The sequence below is a fragment of the Typopeltis vanoorti genome, chromosome 5, assembly GCF_054136105.1.
Source record: "Typopeltis vanoorti isolate ZY-2024b chromosome 5, IOZ_Tvanoo_1.0, whole genome shotgun sequence".
NCBI lineage: Eukaryota > Metazoa > Arthropoda > Arachnida > Uropygi > Thelyphonidae > Typopeltis > Typopeltis vanoorti.
Window position 1 is genome coordinate 81646067 of NC_143553.1, and position 20102 is coordinate 81666168.

The following is a 20102-nucleotide window of genomic DNA, read 5'->3' on the forward strand; positions in this document are numbered from 1 at the left end:
CTGTACAACCTCATTAGTTTCCGACACTCTAGTACCATCTGCATTCAATAAAGTTATTCTTTTGCTTGTTTTGTAGCATCATAATAAAATTCTTTGGATTGCCTTTAGCTTGCATGGCCAATTTCTTTTCATACTCTGATTTAGCTTTATGTATTTCATAACTCTGCTCACTCTTATTCCCATGATCTTCTTGTGGATTTCTTGCTTAATAAGGTTGCACATCCATTTCACTCCCAACCTATTTATTCTTCGAACACTAGGGATAAATTCAGATACCGCCTCATTTCAAAGATTTCATGCATTGCTGACATTTTTCCCATTCAGTAACTGATACCATGAGACCAAAGATAGTATTCCCCTAAGTTGATCATAATTTCCAGCTTTGTAATTCAGCATATAACCTGTTTTAATCAGAGCATCAATACAATTAGATACTCCCCAAGAAAGCACAGCATGATCACTGTCACCAATTGGTGGTAAAATATATTCTTAACAGAGACCCTCCTTCTGATGCCATGAGCAAATACAACACTCTTTGATGCCGAGTTCCTTTTTTCACGTGCTGCTTGAGAAAGTTGTCTTACAACAATTCAATAGATTTCTCTTCTACCCAATCAATGTTTGGAAAATTAAAGTCGCCCATAATGATCACTCGTTTGGTACCCATAAGGCTAAATTAGCGACGCATTTCTTTGTTCCCTGCAACTGAGCCGCCAGGTCTGTAGCAACATCTCACCATATATTTCATGCTGTTAACCTCCACTTCACACTCACTGCTACACCCTCTGTACAAAAAGAAACCGAACTTTTGATAGAAAATAAAACACAGGCCAATTATAATTATTCAAATAATTTATTTCAATCAATATACTCTCCCTCAGCTTCGATATAGTGTTTGGCATGGTCAATTAATTCGTTAATTGTTTGCTCACACTTGGATAAAGGATTAAACTAAATTTATTATAGTCAAACCAAGTGGAAAAAAATAAATAAACTTTCAACAGTTATTATATTGGGAAGGCAGAAATTTTATTTTCTCTTTTTATCAGTCTAAAGGTCTTCATTTTGGCAATGTAAATTGCCAAAGGAAATAGGAGATGTTAAAGATGCATATTAAAGATTCATAGCTGAATATACTTACACACACATATATATATATATATTCAGCTATAATATATGGATTGATCTAATTATTTTAAAATGCTGAAATGAATACATTTCTGTTCTGATTTGTTAATTACTCTTTCTCACCAACCACTGTTCACTTATAAAAAATACAACTCTCTGAAACACTACTTGGGTATTGAATGAGGATTCTTGCCATTTTAAGATCTCTGATAAGAACCAGCAGTTTGAAACAGCTGTCTGGCCAGCGCAACTTGAACCACGTCGGCATCAATGTGGATAAAATACATCACTCCTCTACACTTCGTATCCATCATATATTTCAATGTAATATCAATGGTATTACAATTTTAATATGCACTTTGCATCCATGGTAACCTGGACGTATATATACGTCTTGGGTGGTTAATCAAAAGAACTAATAACAAATTTCAAACTCAGTATTCAGTGCTTTGGCCAAATCCTGGATTGGTGCATCCCTACTTCATACCAGCTGTCCATGTTCTGTGAACAAGTCTGTGTTCAATATATAATGCACAAACCCATATGGTAAATGCCCTGGACCAGCTAGGAAAATCGGATGTGATAAAAACCTTTTGGTAGCAAGCCTATCTTTTCAGAGCACTCGAGGTCGGCTATTTGATTATGGGAGCTCTGTACTACAATCATGGTAGCCCACATCTCACTAGAAGCTGATTAACATTACTCTCATACCATGCTCCATTTCTAGTATATTCTTTATATCTTACTAAAGTATGTAATGTCTTGTAGCATTCAGAATAAATGGAAATATAAGTTTTGCAACATAATGTATGTTGATTTAATTTCAGTGCTCTTTCTATCTTTGAGAGGAGACTGCATATAACCTATAAAGAATGCGATTTCATCCAGCAGATGAGACTATTCTGTTCATCCAACAGAATTGCATCGAACAAAATTGTATTCTGTATTGGCTTAAAACAATATGGTTCATCACGATATTTTATTCTTGGCTGGGGGTTTTGTCTAGCAGTTAAGCAACCCCCCCCCATTCCCCCTATTGTTTTCATCAAAGAACCAGAGCAAAAGGTGAAAACTGCTACTGAAACAAACTTGAACTCAGCACCAGCAGAACTAAAGTAGGCACCATGAATGTAATAAATATCAATGAAAATGGATTAGCTATTAAATTGGCAGAAGAGATAGAAAAGTATACAACTTGGAAGGAAGTCAGCGGACACCTCCATGGGCAAGGTGCATCATGCCATGTAATGAGTCGTGCTTGTAGCTGGTATAAATGGAGGAATATGACGTTCCAAAGTTGAATTCAGAGTACTTACTGTAACATGAATCTGCACAAAAACTTTTTCCCGGTTTAGCCTCCGACCTCTGCAATGCCACAAACATTGAACTCTGAGAGGTCTGAACATTCTGGACAGTGCAATGCTTCCAACTTTGTGATGCTTCTATGGAAATGACTTGTTTCTTTCAGCAAGACAATGTACTATGTCATAAGGCTGCTGCTGTAACTGCGTCATTTGGGGGACATTAACGTCACTACACTTCACTGGCCTACACAGAACGCTGATCTGAACACTACTGAACATGTTTTAATCAAATTTAACCTATGGTTGCAGCAACCTCAGGAGACAATTGATGACAGGACATCATAGGCTTCCACCTTGCTGTTAGCAGCCTGTTCAGGTTGATCCTTACACGATCCTGGCCATCTCTTGTAAAGATTTCTGTATCCTGAAATTGCATCCATAGTATCGAGACACTCTGTGACACATTAAGCCAGCATGCCAGCTTCTAGTCATCCAAACAATGATGACTTGCCATCCTAAAGGTATTGGAGATGTGGCTAACCCACACAAAATTGGGAATGAAGTCACATGGTTGAAACCCATTTTGTTATAGGTAAATTAAAGATGCCAAAGAAATTACATTCTTGTTTATCCAAATATAAGCAAACAAAGTTTGCTTACATTTTGGATAATCAATCTCAATCACCCATTTTCTGCCTATCAACCAGTTTCTGTAACTCACAAATGTTCAACCTGTTCTCGTAAGGTTCATTCCATAGACCTGCAGCCATCTTTGTCACTCGCCTCTGGATCGTCTCCTCCTCATCACCAATCTCTGCTCTTCAAAGTATTCTTCAGTAACCAAGTGATCTGATGAGCTGCTTTGGCCACTGTTGTTATGTGTCCCCTAAAGTTTAACTCCCTACCCACTAACACTCCCAAGTCTCTGGCTTTGTCAATTTCCTGGAGTACAGTACCACATTGGTGGAACTGTATGCATAAATGTAAGGTTATGCAAAATGCATAACCTTACATTTTGTCACATTAAACTGACAAACATTCTCCTTTGTTCAGTCTGCCAAATCATCCTGCAAAATTTTGACATCATCTGTATAACTATTGCTCTACCCAACTTTGCATCATCAGCAAATAACTGAACAGTTCCTCTCAGATCCTTTTATATTGTTAATGAACAAATTAAACAGTAGTGGTTCCAAGAACAGAACCCTATGGCATGTCACCAGTCACAAGCCTTCTTTTGGACTCTACTCCTGAGTATACTACTCTCTGATATCTCTCCATCAATCACCATCTTGCCAACCCTATATCCATCCCCATGTGCTGCAGTTTACTGATTAGAATTCCATGTGGTATCCTGTCAAAGGCCTTTGCAATGTCCAGCAGTATCACTGTAAACTCATTACCTTTATCCATCTCAGCTGTCACTGTATTATAAAACGTCAACAGGTTACTGAAACATGACCTACGTTCACAAAACCATGCTGTCCCCCCCCCCCCTCACCCATATAGTATCCAATTTTCATCTATCCCTTCCTGTATTTTGCTCTTGACCAACTTTTCCAGTACTTTGACGATGACTCCTGATATGCTGATTGGTCGGTAATTTGCTACATCAGTCTTGGAGCCTCCTTTATGCAATGGAACTATTTCCCCCTTTTTTTATCCCCTCGGGACAAACCCAGACCTGAGACTTGGATTAAACAATATGGTCAAGGCACTGATAATTCCCTTGCCGCTTCACATAAAACTCGAGCTGGTATACCATCCAATCCCACAGCTGTATTCACATTGAGGTTCTTGAATATGCTATGTACCTCCATTTCCTTTACCTCAGTTCCTGTATAAGCCATGGGTTTAATGCTCAAAAAGTTTGCCTCTAATATTTCATTACTTGTTACAAGGATCATCTAAAATGATATAATATGGAATGATTAAAAAAAAAACTAAAAATGCCGTACGTCACATCTTTGACGAATTCTTTTAACAAGTGACAAAAAAAAAAAAATTAAATATAAATCTTTTTTACGTGCATTAAATCATTTGATTTTAACAAGATATAATGAATTGAAGGGCTTGCAAACATGTCTCCCATACGTGTTTGCAATGGGAGACATGCATATACTTGCAATATGGGAGATATCTCCACATTGATGTCAGGAGAGCATCGACTCTCCTGACATCAATGTGGATTGACAATGCTTCCCTCCAGGAAGGATGGGAAAGCATCTAATACATTACTAACAGGCTTGGTCCTGTGCACTATCAGCAGCCGCCCTTCCACAATATTGGCAATGCATGCAGGAAGAACAGAAGACAAAAACTACAGGCCCTTCACAGGATACAAAACATGGTATTTCGTGAAGAGCCATCAGGCAGGAAAAAGAAAATTTTTATGCTAATAAATGTGAAAGAGTTCCAGATAAGGAGGAGGCACAATTAGTTCATAAGTTTAAGCCTAGATTGAATGTCATCAAAGACAGGAATGGAGCAGTACTAACAGAAGATCTGGAAATCAAAAACAGGTGGAAAGAATACTGTGAGGAACTGTACAGAAGAGGATAAGGAAAATTTGGATTTGGAACCTCCTCCTAGGCATGAAGTTGAAAGAGCAGTTAAACAGCTTAATAACAATAAGGCCCAGGTGCAGATAAAGGTATTAAAGATCAGATCATAGAAAATTATGAAGAATTTATACTCCCTATGGCAGGGGTTCCCAACCTTTTTGTTTCCTAGAGCACATTCTAAAATACTGATAAGGCAACGGGCACCATTTTTTCAAACAAATTTTTTGAATTTGTTTGGTAAATGAATACATACAAAGTTTACATTATATAAAAATTTAAATATATATATATGTAAGTTAGCATGATCTTTGGCATTGCATTTCATTGGCCAGTGCTTCATAATTAGGAGAATATGATGATATTCCAGTTCTTAAACTGGAATGAACAACTTCGAATGAGCATCTACTTTACAATGTATGCATTTAATCCTCGTCATGTGTCATTAATGCATGCGTCATATAGCATGCCATGAATTGTTGCGTGATTATTTCAAACTATACAGCACACGGTTGAACAGCGGCGGGCACACACAAATTGGTCGACGGGCGCCATGTGCCCGCGGGCATAGGGTAGGGAACCCTTGCCCTATGGTAATGTGTTTTTTGCATTATGAAGAATTTATACTCCTTATGGTAATGTGTTTTTTGCAGACTACTTTAAGGCTTTTGACGGTGTTTCAAACTATACAGCACACGGTTGAACAGCGACGGGCGCCATGTGCCCGCGGGCATAGGGTTGGGAACCCCTACCCTATGGTAATGTGTTTTTTGCATTATGAAGAATTTATACTCCTTATGGTAATGTGTTTTTTGCAGACTACTTTAAGGCTTTTGACGGTGTTCAGCATGCAAAACTGTGGGAAGTAATGAAAATAATGGGTTTTCCTCACCATATTATCAGGATGATAGTTAACTTGTACAGTGAGCAAGAAGCCACAGTAAGAACAGGTGTTGGATTGATTGATTGGCTTCAAGTTGGAAACAGAGTTAGGTAAAGATTCCTACTTTCTCCTCACCTTTTTGGTATCTATGCTGAGGACATCATGCATGTAGCATTGAACTAGCTTAACACAGGAATTAGGATAGGTGATATCAGTTATATGAGATATGTTGATGATACAGTACTCCTTTGTAATGACAAATTCTTGACAAAGTTAATGAGATCAGTAAGAACAGAAGACTTCAGCTCAATCCTAGCAAAACAGAGATAATGGTTCTCAAAGGATATACAGACAAGGAAGCTTCTGAGAAACAAGTGTACCTTAATGGAAAAAGAATTGAAGTCAGCACATTTGAGTACCTGGGATCCATTATTAATGTGAAGAATTGTTCAGAAGATAAAGAATGGCTAAAACAAGCGTCAGAGACTTGTCTAAAATTAGGAGGATAGGTCTATTTCCCCACAGGAACAAAGTTGAGGATTCTGGATGTGAGACTTGGATAGCTGCTTTTGAGATGTAATGTTACAGTCGTTGAGGATATCATATACTGAAAGGCAGACAAACAGTTAGGTACTAGAAAGGATCAAAAGAACTTTAAGGCTCCTTAAGGATATTGAAGCTTGGACACACTGAAAAGAGAACTTCTCAAAACAGTAATAAAAGGTGTCAAGTTCCTGGAAAAAGAGGAAGGGATAGATAGTCTGGAGTGACTAATCTTCAGAGAGTTGAAGCCTCCAGAAAAGCATACAACAGGACCACCTGGTGATGACTAGTGTGGCACGGCATCTGATGATGTCCAATGAATAGATGAGTCTCTAGTGGGAAATGCAGTGTTTCACTACAATGAAGGCCATTTATCATACAGTAGTAAATGGTATTTCATCTCAAGACACATTGGCTAGCACAGGCTTGGCTGAAGAAGATATATTGTGCATCATGATTCTGTTAGCAATAGTGTAGGAAATAGTAATATAAATACATGGATTTCCTTTCCCTTATGATTTAAAAAATGTAAGCAAAATTTCTTCACTCATTTTGTCATGAATTAATAGTAAACCATTTTTTAAATTTCTAAAAGTGGCAGAAAACAAAGTGTCAATTCTTAAGTAATCATTGAGAATTATCTCACAATTTGGAAACCACACCTTTTACATCATGAAGTATCCTATAAAATAAATGTCAATAGGAGGATGAAATTTATTTGAAAAGATATTTTTTCTCTCATAATCTGAGCCTGCATAATGCTGCAAATAATTATTCATCTGCAGTAATATGCAGGTAAGATGTAAACTCTTATGCCATTAATTAAATTCATTTACTTTGCAAAATATAAAATAGGAATGTTAGGATTATGGTAAATTGTATATTATCTGGTTATTCAGTAGTCATGCAACAAACCAGCCAAGTGGCTCTGCTCTCCAGTCAACAGGATGAGTTGTGTACTGTGGCATAAATGTTATTTATGTGGTTTTCACCCTTAAAAGGTTATTAGACCACTGCCTCCAGTCAGCAGGGCACTGGTCTTGTACTAGAGGATGAAATTCATTTCCCATCTGAAGACAATAACGTGCCTCCAATCAACAGGCTGCAAGACCTGCAACTTGATGGTTGGAGAGCAGGTATGCTAACCACATGGCCAACCAGGTAGGAGATGATTTTGATGCCAAGTGCGAGACCAGAACTCTTAGCTTAATGGAAGCTCAAGTGATATGAAAAGCAACCGTGTTTGATCAATTACTAAAACGGGGAGCTAGATTCTTTAGTCCTCCCTCAGTTTTAAAATGTACAACCTTTTTTACTGAAAAGAGCATTTAAGAAAGTTTTAAAGTGAATAAAAGTTGCGCAGCTTTCAGATGTGAACTGCAGACTGACATACACAAACATTATTCAAGAAAAAATGAAAGAGTTTGAGAATAGGAACCAAAACTTGGAGATTCAGTGGAAAGCCCTGAAGAAAACATTGACTGATTCAGCCAGAGAGACATGTGATGTCTGCAAGGATAGAAAAATCAGAACTCCATGGTAAACACAGGAAGTTAAAGAGGCAATGAAGGAAACAAAGAAAACATATCAAAAGCTCCTGGCAAATAAGGCTTGTGCTCTTAGAGAATACAGAGACAAATGTAAGAAAGCTAAAAACTGTGTAACTAGCTAAACAAAAAGTCATGGAAAGACTTTGAAAAGAACATCAAAAATAAATATGTGAAAGGTGGAAAAATATTCTGGAGCTGAAAAAGCTCAGAAATAAGGAAAGAGTTCTGTAAAATGAATTAGAGATGATAAAGGTGACATGAAAAACTGGAGAAAAAGATATTGTTGACGTATGCAGTAATTACTTTGAGAAATTGCCAAATGAAACAAGCAGTGACAGCACAGTGGCAAAAAAAATACTCAACAGGCATGCAGTCAGGAATACATATCCATGCTTGAAATGTGGAAAGGCAGTGGTGGTAGAAATTTGACCAGAAATGCTCAAGTACAAAGGTATAAAAGTCTTGAAGTGGCTGCACTGTACAGTTCAGAAGGGCGAATTCCAGATTGGAGTAGAGCTCTCATAATACCATATATATATATATATATATATATATGGGAATAAATTTTTAACTTGGGTATATTGTATATTAGGATAACCAAGCAATTTATATATATATATATATATATATATATAAAGGAAATAAAACAATGTGAGAATTAGAGATATTTCCCTACTGAGTGCTCCAGGTAAGATTTATGCAAGTATACTTGAAAAATGGTTGAGGATTGTGGAAGAGAAGAACAAACTGGATTCAGGCCAAATAGAGGCTGTCAGGATCAGATTTCACTTTAAGACAAATAGTTGAGAAATTGTGGGAATATAACAAAGATCTGTATTTAAGTTTTGTAGACCTGCAAAAGCTATTCAAAACGCTACAGTTATATGGTGTCAATGGGGAATTATATCAAGCAATACTTAGTCTTTATTTGAGTTATATGTCAGCAGTTAAAATTGAAGTACAGGAAGATGGTTTGAGGTTAAATCTGGTGTCAGACAGGGATGTTCATTATCTATATGGATCACATTATGAAGGAAAGCGGTATTAAACCTGGAGATGTTAATCTCAGCACTTTACCTTATGCAGATGATGATATACTTAACTGAATAAATTTATATGAAATAAGAGAGAAATTAGTCAAAACACTAAATTAGCTGTATACAAGATAGTGTTCAAACCAATTTTAACTTATGGATTTGAGAGCTGGGTTAGAAATAACACTTGACCAAAGACTAGAGACCACAGATATGAGAAAGATTAGAGGTGCAAACAGATGGCATCAATAGTCCAGGAATGTGTTAGCAGCTCAGGTGGTATGGTCACTTAAACAGAATATGAGGGGAAAGATTAGCAAAAACAACTGTTCTCTGTCAGGTTGGCAGGAAAAAGACCCAGAGGGAGACCGAGATATAGGTAAATTCACACAGTTAAAAGTGCCTTAGAAGGCAGAAATATAAGATTTGATAATGTCGTAATCTTGACAGATTGATTTGGAGGAAAATTGTTGACAGGAAGTTAGTAATGATGTAAGTTTGAGATGTAATACTATCATATTATCCTGTACACACCAGGAATTTGATGAACCTTTTTATAAGTAGAATTGATATGCATTATGACAAAATAGAAGAAACTAGCAGCTATGGTTTGTTCATGAAGGTGGTGTTTCAATATTCCTTCCACAAAATCTCAAAAAACGTGCTAATTAAGAGAATGTATGAAAAAATCTGTAGTTTTCAACAGAGAGGTAGTGGGTATGAATTCACACTTATTGTTTCTTTTTCTTGCTCTTCCACTAAGTATTTTGTGTAGGGATTACTACCCAAAAAAACAAGAAAACAGTCATTTTTCAAAGGCAATATTTACTCCAGTTTGTAATGACCCACAACACATGCCACAATAAACTTTAGAGATTAAACTTCATTTATCCTACAATGATATCACAGATTCATCACTTGAAGTTGCAATCAATACAATTTTCACTAGCAGATTATTTAAGAACCTTACCCTCATGAATCATACAAATGGGCTCATGCATGGTCTCAAAGTGGCATTATTTAAGAACCTTACCCTCATGAATCATAGAAATGGGCTCATGCATGGTCTCAAAGTGGCATTATTGTGAAAGCTTCCAAAAATGATGAATGTGATAATTGCAATTAAAACATGCAAATATGTCCGCAATGAGGAAGTGATATTTTAAGCATTGACATATTTTAAACACAACACAAAAGCAGATCAGCTTAAAGAAAAAAAAAAATATATAGGGCATTTTTTTTTTTTTCAATTGTATCTATTTAACAGCTTAAACTTTTAAGAAAAGACCAACTTAATTAAATGAAAAAAATATAACAAAGTTATTTATTAATAAGATATTTTCATGATTCAACAATACATCATTAGTTTGGTCCTATTATACAAAAACTGGAAATGACTAAGGTCACATATGAATGTTCATGGTGAATGAAGTATTTTCTTTGCTCACATCAACCACTTTTTGTTTTACAGCAAACAAGAACACCCATGGAAACATTCAACAATATAATTTCCTAAAGTTGGCAGTTGTAGATTTTTTTTAATTCCTCTTCAAGTCAGAACTATTCAGGGGTGGAAAAGTATAAATTAATCAACATAAAAAAGATGCATGTCATAATTACAATTAAAAAGAGAAGTAATAATAATAAATATATTGCTAACATAACACTGGTTTTACAAAGATTCATATAACTTTCACAGTGAGCCTGTGGATTGCAAGTTTTCTTTAGTGTATTTAAAAAAAAGTAAACATGGAAGAAACTTCACTGGTTTCTTCTATGGCTTGCATTTCTTTATAAAAAGTTCTAAAAGCATACATTTTTCTATTTAGTTCTTTCAGTGTCATAAAGGAATGCAAAAATAAATCACAGTGGTGGCAATCAGGACATTTTTGAAATGATTATAATATATTTACAATCACCAGTATATCTGCATTACAAATTTTAGTTTTATCACATCATTTTATTTTTCCCCATTATAAAATAATTTCCTTTAATCTGAATTTCATTTAATTGGTATTGGCAGTGAGGTGCTGCCTGGAGTACTTTGGTAGTTGGCTGTTATTTCACTAATTAGTGGGTTTGCTATAATGTGTTTCCTCTTGCTATAATTTAAAGCAAGAGGCCAACAGAGGTGTTACAAGAAAAGTGATTAACAGGGGATCAATTAGTCAAATACCAAATTGGTCAACATCAAAGAAAGAAAGATGTACTAATTATTGAAAGAGAGTGAATGCCAAAGTTGGACTAGAAAATGATGGTTGGGAAAGCATGGTTTTGGGGGAAGAAATGAATGAGGTGTATGCTAATTTGCTGTGGACCATGAGATGATGCAACAAAAGGAGAGTTGAAAAAGCAATCAAATGATGGGAAAACCAAGAACATGAATGATATGATTATAATTAAAAGAAGGTGGATAACATCAGTGTCAAACTTTTCAAGGAGCAGATATAGATTCAGTGATTGCAAACTTCTTCTTCCTAACATGGAATATAGGCCATGTGGCCTGTTCCGGTCTCATGCCATCTCTTTCTTGGTCTTCCGATTCTTCTTTTTCCACTTATTTTGTATCTGTATAATATTTTTGGTAGTCTGCTGTTGTCCATTCGATTTAAATGTTCTAGCCATTTTTGTTTATACTGTCTTATGTAGTAATTAATTGGTTTGATTTTTAGGGATTGTAAGATTTCTTCATTTGTTTTGTGGTCCCACTTGGTATATCCAGCTGTTTTTCTGAGGAACTTCATTTCTGCTGTTTGAATTCGTTTTTCATCTTTCCTTTTCGTGGTCCATGTTTCGCTTCCGTATAGTACAGTTGGTTTTGACAAGACATTATATAGTCTGATTCTAGTGTGTTTTTGTACCAGGGATGGCTTAAATATACTGTTTATTATGCCATTTACTTTGACAAAGTTTGATATTTTAGTGTCTATGTCTTTTTCTTCTTCGTATGATAGATCACATCCCAAGTATCTGAAAGTGTTTACTTGTTCTAGTATTTTATTATCTATCACTATTTTACTTCTTATTGGGTTTTCTCCTTTGAATGCCATTATTTTTGTTTTTTCTTTGGATATTGTCATATTATATTGCTTTGAGATATCATTTAATGATCTTTGTAAGTCATCTTCTGATGTAGCTAATACTATTTGATCATCTGCAAATAGTAGTGTATCTATCTTCATTTGCGGGGTCATTTGTATACCAAATGGGTTATGCTGTTTCCAGATTGTTAATATTTCATTTATATATATATTGAAAAGCAGAGGTGAGAGGGTACATCCTTGTCGTACTCCTCTTGATATATCTTTCCATTCTGAGGCGTGTTCTAATTTAACTGCTATTTTATTTCCTGTATATATTTCTTGAATAGATTGTAAAAGTTGGTTTGGTATGTTTAAATTGGTTAATATTTTAAACAATTTTTGTCGACTAATTTTGTCAAAAGTGATTGCAAACATCAAGTTGAAATTAAAAAGAAAATATAAACCCCATTATCAGAAACTAAGAGATACAGAACAGCGTTACAGGAGAAACTAAAACATGTGGACAAAGAAAAAAATTCGAATCTAAGAGTGAAAGGAGTAATGAAGCTGATAGAGGACATAGTTGAAGAAACATACCAGAAATAGAGGATTAGACAGGAAACGCTGAAGTTAGTACAGGATAAAAGAAAATATAATGAGGTGAAAAAAGCAGTCAGAATGGATAAGATGAAATAGAAGCTGAATGCAATAATATAGACCAGCACTATGGAGAGCATAAAACTAGGGAGGTATACAAAATGATCAGAACCATCAATAGAAGGTGGCAACCAAAACAGATTACAATTAAAGATGAAAAAAGCAAAGTATTGATGAATAAAGATAAAATTGTACAGCGATGGACAAGATACTTTAATCAGTCCTATGAAGAAAAACTAGATGGAAAACTAATTGAAGCAGATATCACCACCAGGTAATGAATATGGCATGGACATTTTAAGAGAAGAGGTAGAAATGATTAAATATGGTGGCAAAAGTATGCTTATAGAAATGCACCAACTATGTAATATGGTATGGAAGGAAAGGAAAATGCCAGACGAGTGAATGAAATCAATACAAGAAAGGAAATAAGCTAGAATGTAAAAATTATAGAAAATTATAACGGAATTTATGAAGGACAAGAATTACCAGAGGAGTTTAGAAGATCAATTTTTATCCCCATTCCAAAAAAGACGGGAGTTTTAGACTGTGACAATTTTAGAACGATAAGTCTTATAACTCACACAGTAAAAATTCTGGTGCAAATAATTTTAGAGAGAATTAGGAATAAAATAGAAAAAGAAATGAATGAGGAACAGTTTGGATTCAGAACCAACAGAGGCTATAACTTGTCTAAGAATTATTGGGGAGAAAACACTAAACCATGGTGGAAAGTTGTTTTGAAAAGGCATTTGATACAGTGAAACATGAAAGGCTTTTTGACATTCTAGAAAATACTGATATTGACTCTTATGACTTGGAAATTTTAAAGAGATTATATTGGTCACAAATAGCGTCAGTATGTGTAAATGGAGAGGAAACAGGAGAATTCCCAGTGGAGAGAGGAGTCAGGCAAGGATGCAAGTTATCACCATTATTGTTTAACTTTTATAGTGAACAAATGTTTAGAGAGGCACTTGAGGATGTAGAAGAAGGAATAAAAATAAACGGAAGAATCATTAATAACTTAAGATATGCGGATGATGTAGTAGTGATGGCAGAAAGTGAAAATGGGTTACAACAAATTATTCAAAGAATTGAAAATTCTTGTAAAGAGTATGGACTAAGAATTAACACAAAAAAGACCAAGATAATGATAACGGGTAGAAAAATAGGAGATAATGTAAAAATAAGATGTAGAGGAAAGATTTTAATATTTAGGTAGCTGGATCTCAGAGAAAGGAACTTCAGAGTTGGACATTAGAAATAGAATAGGTAAAGTTAAATCGGCATTTATGGAAATGAAGAGAATTTTAATAAACAAGAACACTAAAATAGGCGTTAAAATTGGAATAGTTAAAGCAACAGTGTGGAGTATTGCAAGTTATGGAAGTGAGTCATGGACACTAAGAAAGAGAGATATGGAAAGAATTAATGCATTGGAAATGTGGTGTTATAGAAAGATGGAAAAGATTAGCTATACAGAAAGAATATCAAATCAAGAAGTTTTAAGACGAGTTGGGATGGAAAGAACACTGTTAAAGAATATTATGCAAAGAAAGACTAGATTTGCAGGACATCTTCTGAGAGGTTCTTCGGGACACCTGACAAGAACTATATTACAAGGGAAAGAGAAGACGTGGAAGACCAACTAGAGAGTGGTTTAATGACATCGTGGAATGGACTGGTTTAAGAATGACGGAAGCGACAGACAGAGAGAAATGGAGAAGAGCTGCTCATCTGCTGCAACCCTCTTGCTAGAGGATGCTACTGGACGACGATATAGAAATTGCCTTGACAGGTCACCTTGGTAATGTGATGATATTGACAAAAAGATTGAGAACACAATTGGAAGCATACCTTGCAGGATTTAAGAAAGATAGAAGTACAATTCAATTTCTTTAGTTCTCTGCTATTAACAGATAATGCCAGGAGAAAAAACAAAAACATATATACTTGCTTTGTTGATATTCAGAAGGCATTTGACAGTATTGACCAGAAAGTAACATTATTAATGCTAGAATCATGGAATTGACAAAAAACTAATAGCTATATGTTAAAAAAAACCTATAAGAATGAGTGATGATTTGGGGAAATGGTTTAGAACAAGCAGGGGGACCTAATATCACCAAGCATTTTCATCGCACATTTAGAAAGATGTAAAAGGAATATCAGTACACAGGATGAGAGTTAACAATCTGAGATTCGCAGATGACATTGTTATTACTAAAGAAGACAAAAGAGAACTACAAAAAAACATTGAAACTCTTAAATGAGGAAGGGATGAGACTTGGACAAGATAATGATATTTGGTGAGAAGAACATGAAACAAAAGATACAGGTGGATGTAATTGATATAGAAAATAAAGAACAATGACATGATTTAGACTGTAAAAAAAGAAATAAAGATCAGAACATAGTTGAAGGCCATGGATAACATCTGGAAAAGTATAGTAATCAGCCTGCAAACGAAATTAAGAGTACTAGGGAAAAAAGCATCTTTAGCAGTGTATTCTATAGAAGAATATTGTATGGGTCTGAAACGTATGTAAGGAATCAAGAAAAAGAATTTTGGCATTTGAAAGAACTTATTACAGGAAAATTCTAAGAATTTTCCTGTAACAGAAAATCATAAATGAAGAGCTCTATCAGAAGATACAACCCAAAAGAGAATTTAATGCAGAAGATTATATAACAGAAGCTGCATTTATTTGGACACATCTGCAGAATGAGCGAGGACCAGAAGAGATAAACCATACAGAGAATGGATAGACAACATAAAGGACTGGTGTGGAATGGGTTTACAGAAACTCCAACACTGCACTGGACACCAATGGGCAGTGTGCCCATGGCTTGTTGAAATGGAACACACCAGTTAGCTGAAGTATTATATTCTGATATGCAATTTTGCCAGTTACCAAATCTGTGTTTTGTGACATGCCATATTCTTCTACTAGAAAGAACTGTTACTAGATGGAAAAGGAATGCATCTGATAAGTGTTCAAGCAGGCTGTAGTGTCTTGTTTGGGAGCAGGAGGGAAGCCAAACATATACCAAGAAGACATCCCCACACCATCACAGGTCTGCAGTCTAATCAGTGAATCTATCATTCCATATTGATAGGCTCACTGATTCTCTAATTTAACTTTTGGGTCTAGCATTATAACTTTGGCTCATTTGAACCAGGTTTCATTAGACCATGCAAGCTTTTTTTCATTCCTTGAGTGTCTATTGCTTTCTTTTAAGTGATAGGAGGGTACAGCTTTTGAAAGCATCTGCTGCTTCAAACCATCATAGATGGAGTATAGCAGCAGATGCTTTCAAAAGCTGCACCCTCTTATCACTTAAAAGAAAGCAATAGACACTCAAGGAATGAAAAAAAGATTGTTTGGCTTAATGAATCCTGGTTCAAATGAGCCCGGGCTAATGCTAGAGCCAGAAGTTAAACCTATCAATGACCTGTGATAGTGTGAGGATATCTTCGGCTTCCCTCCTGCTCCTAAACAAGACACTATAGCCTGCTTGAACACTGTTATCAGATGCATTCCTTTTCCATCTGGTAACAGTTCTTTCCAGTGGAAGAATATGCTGTGTCACAAAACACAGATTTGGGAACTGGTCTCAAAGAGAGGAGAAATTCTATCATGTCACTTACTGAATCACTGGATTTCAATCCAATGTAATTTTCTTTCTCCCACTGCCATTTTTTATTTTTATTTTATTGAAGTCCTAGTAAATGCCATATAGGACTAAAGACAGAAGAGAGCCAATAACCTAACCTTGTCGATGACTGAAAGTGATCTTATAATTGTCTTCCAAATTTTGAATAATGAATGTGGCCAATACTTGCTGAGATTAGGAATAATCTTTATTGTTGTTGAACTGCAAAAATAGCCTTTCAGATTTGTACAAGGAATTTCTGAAAAAGTATAACACTTTTTTTCTTCTTCTCAAGGATGTTTAATAATAGAAAGCTGAAATTATACAAGAAATAAGTGAACATACACTACTTCTCCACAAAGTCTCCAGATTTATTGATGCACTTGTCCCAAGGATAGATCAGTTTATCAATTGAAGAAATCCTGTACTGATGCACTTCCTCATCTGTAGCAAAATACCTCCGGAAAGGAGTTTCTTGAGGGAGCCAAACAAATTGAAGTTTGTGCTTAGGGAGAATGTGGCAGAGTTTCCCAACAATTACAATGCAACTACTCACCAGTGGTGTGAAGTAGCGTTGTTGTTGTACACCAAAATCACGCTGCTTGTCAGCAGTCTTGGTTATTTGCTTTCAGTTTGTCCAACATTGCTCTGCACTGATTGTTCTTCCCTCAGAAAGAAGTTCACCAACAGAATGCCTTAGCAATCCCAGAACAGTGTGGGCATGACTTTTCAGACCGTGGAAACAGTTTTAATATTGCCAAGATGAAGACGACTAAAATAACAGGTAAAAGAAACTGCAGAAAGGACAGAGTAGCAACTTGAAAATGGAAGCCAATTTTGAGCAGAAAACATGCAAATTAAAGAAAAGGTAGTCGATGTAAGATTCTTCTTGGAGGGTGAAATAGAAGGGAGAAGGGTGAGAAACAAAAATATGGAGAAGAATATAGAGCTAATAATGATTTAAGATTTCTGTTCAGGCCATAGACTAGTATGTGCTAACATCATATTTCAACATAAAAATGTGCAAAAATTAATATACACAGAGAACACAAAACAAACAGTCATCATGATTACAATATGGTTTGATAGTGATGCCTTCAGATTTCTCTAGGATGGAAGACTGTGCATCCCAAAAAAAAATTAGCAGGATGAAACTGAATATCACTAAAAAGAAAAATAAGCTGAAGTCAGAAAAGTATCAAAGTTCAACAACTCTCAACTCAAATATACAAACAGCATTGGGGAAAAGAAAATTTCTTCAAAAAGAAGATACAGAATGAGTGAAAGAAATAAGAAAATACTGACTAATCTAAAAACATTCAATGAGGTAGCTATGATTCTTGGCTTTATATTGCAGCAAGCTTTAGAATCATATCATTTCAACTGGTGATTTATCTGTTCTTCCACCATACAATACAAGTTTCATTATTGATATCTGGCAATGGAGACCCGAACAGCAGAGTAGGAAATGAATCTCACCATATATATAGGAACATTTTGGGAAAATCTGGAGAAAAGGACAAAGCTAATAATAATGGTAAGTATTTGCTGGACTTCTGCTCAGGATACGATTAGTCATTACTAACACCATGTTTCAACATAAAGATGTACACATGGAGAGAAGACACAAGAAATAAGAAAAGCCTCATTAATTATGTTTGTTGATAGTGATATCATAAAGCTTGTTCAGGATACAAGAATGTACAGAGGATTCAAAATTGGAAGTGACCATCACTTAGTACTAAGCAGGATAAAAATGGATATCACATTGAACAGTACGTAAGAAAGTTTTAAAAAGAATTAAAATTGAGCAGTTTTTACGGGTAAATTGTAGACTCAACTATGCAAATATTATTGAAGAAAATTTTCAGTAATTTGAAAACAAGAACCAAACATTGGAGTCGTAGTGGAAAACTGAAAAATACATTGACCGATTGAGCTAGGAAGGTATATGGTGAAGCTGTATGCAAGGATAGAAAAATAAGAACACCATGGTGGACACAAGAAGTTAAAGAAGCAGTCCAGGAAAAGAAGAAAGCATACCAAAAGTTTCTAGCAAATTATTGTGTGTGTAAAAGTAGCTAAAGCAAAGTCATGGGAAGACTTTGGTAAGAGTATGGAAAATAAATATCAGGAAGGTGGCAAAATGTTCTGGAGGCTATTGAGGAAGCTTAGAAATGAAGGAAAGAATACTATAAAAGGAATCCAAGATAAAGATGACATGAAAACTGAAGATAAGGATATCCTAGATGTCTGGAGTAATTACTTCTTTGAAAGACTGATAAATGAACCAAGCAGTGACAGAACTGTACTAGAAAAATTTTTTAAGAGGAATGCGAATAGGAGTACATATCAATATTTGAGGTAGAAAAAGCCGTTAACTTGAAATGTGAAAAGGCAGCTGGAGTAGATGATATTTGACCACAAATGCTTAAGTATGTAGGTATGAAAGTTTTGCAGTGGCTACACTACATAATTCAGAGGGCTTGGTCAGAAAATCGAATTCCGGATTGGAGCAGAGCTCTCATAGTACCCATCTATAAAAATGGAAAGCTGAATGTGAGAATTAGAGGTATCTTTCTCCTGAGTGTTCCTGGTAAGATTTTATGCAAGTATACTTGAGAAATGGCTAAGAAAAATTGTGGAATAGAAGCTTGGTGAAGAACAAGCTGAATTCAGTCCAAAAGATTTTCACATTAAGACAAACAGTTGAGAAATTTTTGGAACATGATAAGGATTTGTATTTAAATTGTGTTGATCTGGAAAAGGTGCCAAGAGGAAAGCTTTTCAAAATACTACAATTATATGGGGTGAATGGAACATTATACAGAAGAATCCATAGTCTATATTTAAGTTGTCAGTCAGCAATTAGAATTGAAATAAATACAGGAAGATAGTTTGATGTAAAATCAGGGATAAGACAAATTACCTACACTCTTATTTATCATCTATATGGATCACATTATGAAAAAAAGTGGCATCAAGCCTGATATTAGAATTGGAGATGTCAAACTTAGCTCTTTGCTTTATGCAGATGATTTTGCACTCCTAAACACATCTAGTGCAAGTCTCCGGGATTCTCTAAGTTGAATAACGGCTGTAAACAAATTTGGCATGAAAATCAGTAATAAAAAGACCAAAACTATGAAAAAAAAGCAGGAACATAGAAAACTTCAGCTGCATTCTGAATGGAGATCATATAGAACAAGTAAAATATTTCAGGCCCAGTTTTTTACTGAAGATGGCAGGTTAAACCTGGAAATAGACAACAGAATAAGCAATAAATATATATATATATATATATATATATATCTGAGAATTGGGTTAGAAACAAAGTAGTTGATCAAAGAACAGAGACCACAGATATGAAGATCCTGAGAAAACATTCGAGAATATGTCAGCAGAGCTAATCTAAGGTGGTATGGCCACTTAAATAGAATGGGTGAGGAAAGGTTAGTAAAACAGGTGTTTGATGCCAATATGTCAGGAAAGAAACCCAGAGGAAGACCAAGGTCTAAGTGAATTGATTTAGTCAGAACTGCCTTAGAAGAACGAAATGTTAGATATGACAATATCAGAGTGCTTACAAGTAAGAGGAAATAATTTGGAGGAAAGTTGTGGATAGGGGATTAATAATAATGTAAACTTAATCATGTAGTGCTGTTATAGTAACCTGATCGGTGTATATCAGGAAATTGATGATGATGATCAAGTACTTTCAACTTTGAATAACAAAGGGCTAAACTACATTCCTTGTCA

At 35.3% G+C, this 20102-nt stretch overlaps 1 protein-coding gene across 1 annotated transcript in view; it reads right to left on the reverse strand.

The window, feature by feature from the left end:
- Nucleotides 1–10299: 10299 nt before the first annotated feature.
- The window catches only part of Arpc4 (Actin-related protein 2/3 complex, subunit 4), a 78754-nt gene continuing 68951 nt past the window's right edge, over nt 10300–20102 (reverse strand). Inside the window, exon 5 of the mRNA XM_090392562.1 lies at nt 10300–10563. Coding sequence (XP_090248688.1) covers nt 10558–10563 — 6 coding nt within the window. The 3' untranslated portion in view covers nt 10300–10557. The remainder of the gene's footprint in view (nt 10564–20102) is intronic.